General features: G+C 48.4%; 1 protein-coding gene across 1 annotated transcript; it reads right to left on the bottom strand.

The window, feature by feature from the left end:
* Positions 1 to 5,026: 5,026 nt before the first annotated feature.
* Positions 5,027 to 5,902, bottom strand: LOC120841838. Its single transcript, XM_040212835.1, has one exon. It carries the CDS (start codon positions 5,900 to 5,902, stop codon positions 5,027 to 5,029), a length of 876 nt encoding a protein of 291 aa, XP_040068769.1.
* Positions 5,903 to 8,384: the final 2,482 nt, after the last annotated feature.

Raw genomic sequence — 8,384 nt, forward strand, 5'->3', positions numbered from 1 at the left:
GGTGCAATCGTTTACGCTATTACTGTTACTGAGACATCCTGGAAAACAAGAGGACAGAATACACCGCTAAAACTGCAGAGTTCCGATGATACCTGAATTTCGTGGTTTGCCTATATATAATTATTCATGAATCTTGTGCATACTATGTGCACACACAATGTTCCCGTTCCCCATAGTCTTTTTTTTTTAATGTTTTACTGGCAGCCGCATGTTTTATAATACGAAAGAGTACAATACATAAGTAATCAGGAAATTCTAAAACACGTGCCAAAAAGAGTTCATCTTCACTTTATTTACTGAAAGTTTGGTTTAATTAGTGTCTATATGGCCCAACTCAAGTTATATAGCTAAAAAGAAAATGTTCATTGGGCAGAGAGAGACCCATCGGGCCGGCACGGTACGTATCCGCAGGGGGGGACCCATGGGGCCTGCCCCACTCCTCCCAAACCTTCCATTTGGTGGGGCCTCCTCTCCCCCCTCCCCCTCATAAAGCATTTTGTCATGGGCGAATCAAAATCCTGGCTGTGTGCCTGCCATCGGCTATGTTTGCGGAAAAAAGTATTTTCCCGTGCTCAAAACATAAAACTTTAGTATATGACACCTTTAATTTCTCCACTAAGCATACTGTTTAACCTGATAGATGCCCACTTAATAGATTCCATGTTCTCTATGATCCTCATCTGAAATGGTCCAATAGAAATTCCCAGTCGACCATTAAAAGTTCTCGATCTGAAATGCATTTCATTTGACCAATGAAGCTTTCAGTCTAACCAGTACAACTTTTTATTGATCCTATTGAAGGACCAATAGGCACTTGTATGGGACCGGAAAATATTCGTGTTGTTCCCATAGAAGTTTCTACGTGTCCCATAAAAGTTCCTAATGGTACAAGAGAAGTCTGTATTGGTACGATATAACTTTTTATCGGCCCAGTAGAAATGCCCATTGGTATGATGAAATCCTATTGGTCCCATAAAAATCTCTACTGGTCCCATAGAAACTTTTTGCTAGTGTGTGCTAATTTGGCAATTGAGCATTGTCACTGCCATACTGCACCGAGTTCGCTTCTCTGCAGTGCATGGCTCATTGCTATCTCCCGCACAATGGCTCTGCCACATAGCGCCACTGGCTGCAATGAGCGGCAATGAGCAAACTGATTGTCGTGCACATTGACACAATTGGCATCGTGGCGCTTACCCCCTAAAGTTGACTTTCCCTCGACCTATACTTTTGCCTTCCCCCGTGCTGCGGCTTCTCTGCAGCATTTCCAGTTGCACCAATGTGCAAAACATAGGATATTCTCATCGGCGCCAATTGCACATTCATGCTCATAGGTTTTGGCTGTGCATTTCAATTGGAAAAGGCCTGCCATTTCCAGCAGGGATGTACTTCGCGCGGAACACGCGGGTCCGCAGCATGCCGCCTCGGGCGTCCGAAAGCAGTGCACTGCCCTTGCTGTTGTCCATGAAAGGTATTCGCTTCACCTCCTGTTTCTCTCTGGCATACAGGGCCAGCGCTGGCTTCAGACGTGCCGCTTCCACCCATCGCCGCGTCTCGCTCTCGATCACCCTCGTGCGGATGCTCTGCTGCAGTTCCGGCTGCTCCGCGGCTGGGTAGAGGAGTGGGCCGTTGACCTCGTATCGCTGTTCCAGCTGGCGCGTCCGTCGCACCCACCGGGTTGGGACGGACCGAAGATGTACATACTTGAAAACCTGTCTGGCCCAGCGCTCTTCGCTCATCCGGCTGAGGCGTCGCTCGAAGTCCAGCTTGGCTCGGGCCTCCCTGGCCTCAAAACCGGACCAGCCCATGTCTCCTTGGACGGCTTCGTTCGGTGCTGTTCGGCTTGCTCCCAGTGCCGACCTTCCCACCTCCCTCTGACGGACCTCGAGGTATTGCCTGGTACCTGATGACAGGCACAACACTGAGTTGCCAAAAGTGAGCCCCGGCACCGCCACCATCTTCCAGACCGCTCGGGTTACCTCGTATCGGTTATATCCCCAGAGGGCCCTGGCCGTTGCTATGCCCTTGTTCTTCCTGCCCTTCGCCTTGACCTTCGTCTCGTGCTCTAGGAGGTAGTGGTGTCCCTTCTGTAGGTTTACACCCAGATATTTGTAGTGGTCCACCCAAGGTACAGGATTGGCTTGAATGGACAGGTTGGCGGTCCCGTTTTCCTCTGCTGCCCCAAAGGCCATCAGCCCAGATTTGTGCGGACTGAAGCTAAGCCCCAGGGCCTCTCCCATTGCACCACACTCGTTCATGAGCCCCTGCAGGCCCTGCAGCGAGTCCGCCATCAGCACCATATCGTCGGCGTAGATGAGTCCCGGGAGTTTTCCTCCCTTCCTTTCCCCGCCTTCCGAATATTCCAGTGAGAAACCCTCCCCACTCGCCTGCAGCCGCTTTTCGATTCCTGCTATGTACAGCATAAACAATAGCGGCGACAGCGGGCAGCCCTGTCTCAAGCCCTTGGAGCAGGTCACTGGATGTGTTGTCTCCTGCTGCCACTGTGCCACCACCGTCGTCCCTCTGTACACTTCTCGCAAGAGGTCTATCCACTCTCTGCAGAGTCCCCGCTCTGCCAGCTGCGTCCACAGTTTTCGATGTTCGACCGTGTCGTAAGCCTTGCTGATATCGAGAAAACAGAGGTAAAGGGGGCGGTTCTCCTTCTGGGCAATCTCGATGGCCTGCGTCAGCACGAATAAATTGTCCTCAAGGCGTCTCCCCCACCGGAACCCATTCTGCAGCTCCCCCAGGACTCCTTCTGCCTCTGCCCATGTCTGCAGTCGGTCTCGTATTATTTGTGTGAACACGCGGTAGAGTACCGATGTGATGGCTATGGGGCGGTAGTTTCCGAGCGTTGACTTTTGCCCTTTTCCCTTGTAGATGAGTCTGAGTCTTGAGGTTCGCCACTCCTCCGGCACCCATCGCTCCTTCAGGATCTGGTTGAGGATCTCGCGCAGCAGTGCTCTCGTCTCTGGCCCCAGCTCCTTCAGCAGCCTCATTGGGATTTCGTCCATTCCAGTGGCTGTGGTTCCTCCTATCCTCTTGACTGCTCTATTTAACTCCCTCTCCGTGATTTCCTCTCTGCTCGGTTGCTCCTGCAGTTCGTCCTCCGTCTCCCCCTCCTCACTGTCCATTTGTCGGCTGTCCCCTGTGAACATGTCCCCTATCCACCTCTCAATGTACCGGTTGGTCTCTCCAGGGTCCAGTTCCTTTCCCGTTGCATCGTCTTTGATTACAGCATCCTCCCTGGGTCGACCTGTTTGGCCCTGTACATGTCGCCAGAACTTCAGTGGGGCCTCACGTCCTGCCTCTCTCAGTTCTTGCAAAAATCTCTTATCTACCTTGGCCATTTTGCTTTGAATCAAAGCTGTCACCTCTATTTTCCTGCTCTGGTACTCCCTCCATTCTCTTGAATCTTTCTGTAGGGGGGCTTTCTTCTCCTCCTTTCGTTTTCTGATGGTCCCTCGCAGAGTCCTGTTTGCCAGTTGCCTTCTTGTAATAGCCTCCTTCACCTCCACATCCCACCATCGTTTTCTCCTCCTCTTCCCTTGTGTCGGTCGTTTCAGTTTTTCCAGGTGGTCCTTCCACCACCTCATGAGGTTCCCGTACGTCTCCACCTGCCTGGTTTCCACCTCTTCCTCCAGTTTCTGCGCAATGGTTTGTGCTTCTGCTTGCGTTATGTGGTGTGGTCTCATAGGTTCGCTGACTCTCTTTTCCGTCGGCTTTCCTCCGAAAGTGATCAGCAATCTGTTGTGATCACTTCCCAAGCTCTTGTCGCCTTCCTCGTCTATCTCCATGTAGTTCAGTTTTTCATACAGGTCCGGGGACACCAGGCAATAATCGATTGTAGAGCTCATCCCTCTGGCCGTCCATGTCGTCTTTCCTATGCATTTATCTTGTGTGTTGACGATTACCATATCCAGGTGTTCCGCCATGTCCTGCAGCAGCTTTCCATTTCCGTCTGTTCTCCCATCAAACTCCTCGAGGTGTGCGTTGAAATCGCCTACCATAATGGTAGGTCTCCCAATGTTATGATAGTCTTTTTCAATGCACTTGATTAGCTTGATGTTTGTCTCCCTGCTGTCAGCCCCCGTCCACAGGTACACCACTGCCACTGCCACCTTTCTCCCCGCCAGTGTCCCCGTCAACCACATGTGCTCTCTGCACTCTGGACTTTCTCTCTGCCAGCCTGGCCCGCTAAAGCATCCTACCCCCCCTCCCCTTCTCTCACTGTCCTTTCTGTTTGCCCCATCCCAAAAAAGCCCCTCGCAATCTGGGGGTCTTTCTTCATCCCTGAGGTGGGTTTCTGTGACTGCGAACATTCCAATCTTATCATCTTGTAACATCTGAAAGGCCTCTTCCCATTTTCCTGCTTTCCTTCCTCCTTTTAGGTTTAAAAAGGCAATCTTCACTTCCCTCTTTTTCTTTTTTGCTCGTCTGTTTTTCCTTCTTTCCCGGTCTGGTGCCTTTTTGTGTTTTCCGCCTCTCGTGTTGTTGCAGGCACCATCCCTCCTACTTTCTCTTCTTAGTGGGCATGTCCCTGTGGGGGACACATCCTCTGGAGTTGTTCCTCGAGTCGCTGTAGTCTCTGGTCCAGAGTCAGCCTGCCTTCCATTCTTTCCTGTCGCCTTTTCATCGGTGTCACGCTTTTCCCCTTGCATTTCAGTCCTAAAAAACTCTTTAGTCTGTTACCCAGTGCTTGTCCCTCTTCAATTGCCGCATCTCTGTTGTAGCAGCCATCTTCCATGTCGTTTCCCGTTCCTGTGTTCTTTACCATCTCCACCCTCGGTCCCAGCTGCTGGCTGATCTCTCTTGATAGCCTGTTCCACTTGGCGCACCTCTCTTTAAGTGGGTCCCCCTTGTCTTTGATTTCTGGGACTTCATACACCATAAAAGAATGTTTCGGGGCTCTCGTGGTCCAGTCCTCAAGCCGTTTCCCTAGCTCCGCTGCCATTTCTTCCACCGATTCTTCGCCTTGCACGTCTGTCACTCCCGCATGTATGACCACCACTCCTGCCTCTGCATTTCATATTTTCCCATCCCTCTCTGCTCTCTCGAGTGACTCTCTCAGTTGTGCTCCCGGCTTAGTTGCAAAGTGAACTTTCTTGTCGTAATCTACCACCTTCAGTGTGGCTCTCTTTATCTTGAAGGCATTGGTGTCCCCTACCACTAAGACTCTCTTGTCCACCTTCTTCTCTTTGTCCTGTTCCTTTGTCCCGTCATCTGGGTCTGCTCTCTGCCTCATGAGGGCCTCCTTGTAGTTCCTGTGCTGGCTTCTTTGTGTTTGGCCTCCAGTCGTCTGTCTTCCCTGCTCCTCATCCAGATCTCCACTTCCCGTCCGTTCTTGGGAAAAGCTAACTGTCTCTTTCCCGTCCGTGTGGTATGTCTTCTTTTCTTTAACCCCGTTTCTCGGTTCCAGCTGTTGCGGCGCGTTTTCAGCCCCGTTGACCGTCATTTGCTCTGGTTCACATGACTTCATCCAGTCATTAAACACCTCCCCTAATTTTTCTCTCTTGTTCCTTTCGTCCTGCATTATTGCTTTCAGTTTCTCTTCCGTCGCTATTCTCAAGGTTCTCTCTTCTTCGAGCTTCGCCAACATCCTACTTTCTATGGCCGCTCTCTCTGCCTTTGCCTCCTCCAGCTTCACTCTCATTGCCTCTCTCAAGGCATTAACTTGCCGTTCGATCTCCTCCTCCAAGGTGATTCTTCTCACCTCATTTTCCTTGCACTCCTTACATTTGTATGTACTGTTCTCCGCCTCCGTGCATGATTCGAACGGTGTCTCGCTGATATCCACCCATTTCTCACATCCTTCGCACTCCACTGACGCCTTGTCTCGCTTTCCCCTCTTCTTTGCCTTTTCCATTTGACTGGTTGTCATTGTTTTCCTCCGTGGAGTCATGATGTTAGGTGTCTCCCTTGCCTGGTTTCCGAGACGTCCCAGCCACCACCGCCAGGTTCCGTCGTTTAGCCGCGCCCCGACACGCCGTGTCGAGAAAACACTTGCGCCCTACGCCCGGTTGGTAGGCCTAACGGGTCGTTGAGCGCTCCGGAGGAAGGGCTTCTTGATCGCCCCCACGGTAACGGCTCCGCGCCGAAACCAAGTGGTCCGCTGGTAGCGGCCTCGGTATGCCTATACACCTTCTGGGAGATATCCGTCGCACTGCCACCTTTACACTAATCGGCAAAAAAACATTTTACCCCGACGGTTTCAAATCGCCGCCGTCGCGCCGACATCATCTGGTTACTCACTTTGACGCAAATGAAATGAAGTTCAGGGTGGATTGGATTGGCTTGTAAGAGACTTTGTTTCGAGGTGCATAATAAATGCGGAAATAAAAAGTTAACGTGAAATTATTCGTAAAACAGTTACGAAAAAAAACAATAAAACGTTTTAACAAACTTGAAAAACCAAAACAAATGTATTAAAATAAAAGTTTTATATGCGATACGAAAGTTCGCTTAGCCACACAATACGACGGGATTTTAGTTTCGGTTTGGAATCGGAGGCTGCGTATTTTCGACACCGATTGGATATCCAGGGGGCGTGGATCACGGACGTAAAAATAGCAGCTTTTATTTTGACATCTTAGTTATTTTTACGTCAACAACTCGTTTTCTTTGGATGCCGCTGACTGCATTGTGTAATGTCGGTCGCTCGGCGTGTGTGTGACCGGGTGGTCGGCTCGGCGGCTCGGCGGTGTCCGCGCTGGTGCGTGTTGTCAACATTGCCGCCTGTACTCCTCGCGTTCTTAGGAACATCAAAATAAGCGTTCTCCATTTTCAAACTCCGCCCGGTGCCGTCCGTCACTCCTGTTGCAAATGAAGATTACGTGTACTGGAGGCGACAGAGCCCAGCCGCAGTAACTTTGAACGCACTTTTCTGGAGCTGTACTTGTGTGCAGTACGACGGATTGTCACCCTTGCATAGAATAGCTGCGAAGGCCGAGCAAGCAGCGGGCGAGTAGCCTTGACTACCATGACGGCACCCGCTGCAGGAGCGCTCGTGGCGCGCGATCCAAAGCAACGAGCTCGCGCTTTTAGCACTGTCGTCGACATTTTTTTTTTCAGTGTTAGTCGTAAAAAGAAATGTCGTAAATATCGCCAAATGTCCCAACAAGACAAATTTTCGAAAAAAAAAAAGGCGGCCGAGGTTGGGGTTTTTAAGGGTTTATTTGTTTGCCCGTTTTTTGCGCCCCCCTTTGAGTACTGTCGCATTTTTTTTTGTATTATTTTCAAGTTTATTTTTTGTTGGTTTTACCTCGGATATTATTTGCATAAGCATTTTTGAGCTGACTTCGCACCTGTTGATATTGTCATGATGGATTCGGGAGCCCATATTCGGGTCTTATAAATTTTGAGCCATTCTAATTTCAACTCAATGTAAATAATTTAGGAAAAAATGAAACGTTTGTCTGTAAATATGGTTGTATTAGCGCGTGTGGATGTAGATTGTAGTCATATATTAACACTATTAAAATATTCAGATATGGCTAATTGTCACATTTTTATTTGCCTGGCTAAGAAAAGTATGTCAACCAATTTTATTTTAGTGATCTGGCATCTTCGAGTATATAAACTATTTTATTATTATTTATTGAAAATATAAGAACGTAGGATTTCATTATCCCAAATTGTTAAGATTTCTCATTAATTTAAGAAAATTCACAAAAAAATGTACAATTCGTGATATATATTCGGCGATTCAAACATTTGGGCAAGGAATGAAGAAATGCGTTGCATTCTTAACATGTTGTTTGAAGTTATATAGACGAAAATGGTCGCTCCCAGAAATAAGCAATGTAAAGTAATTGCATTACTTTTTGATGTAATTTGTAATTGTAATGAGTTATTTTTTACATAGTAGTAGTTGTAATTAAGGTTAAACTACTTTTGGAGCAAAATGATTGTAATTGTAATTAAATTACATTTTGGAAGAAATTTACCATGTATGGTTTTCTTCAATTTGCCGCGGAACACAAGAGCCAGTTGAACCTCTAGCGTATATTATAACTATGGTTTGTACTTAAAGTTTGATTTACTTGTAGCAGAAATTGGCCGGTATTGCACTGCCACTGGGGGCGCTAGATTGACAATAGGATGAGTATAAAAAGACGATACCCGAATTCTGTATGGACACCTGCCAATAAAAAGACGCTAAAGGGTTCTTTCGCCATTTGATTGTCACTTTAGCGTCTACCACGTCATTGCAAAACTTCAATAAAGGGGTGATACCGTGTTCATAAATTTCAAGCGAGAGCAATCGAATGGCGATAGGGGCAATAGGATGTCAGTCAGATGTATATTGAATGGCGGAAGCCATTTTTATAGGGGCAGAGTGGGCCGTTTATAACGAAAAATACAGCCACCAGGCTCAAAATACA

Source organism: Ixodes scapularis, unplaced genomic scaffold (genome assembly GCF_016920785.2).
Source record: "Ixodes scapularis isolate PalLabHiFi unplaced genomic scaffold, ASM1692078v2 PGA_scaffold6__148_contigs__length_123643588, whole genome shotgun sequence".
Taxonomy (NCBI): domain Eukaryota; kingdom Metazoa; phylum Arthropoda; class Arachnida; order Ixodida; family Ixodidae; genus Ixodes; species Ixodes scapularis.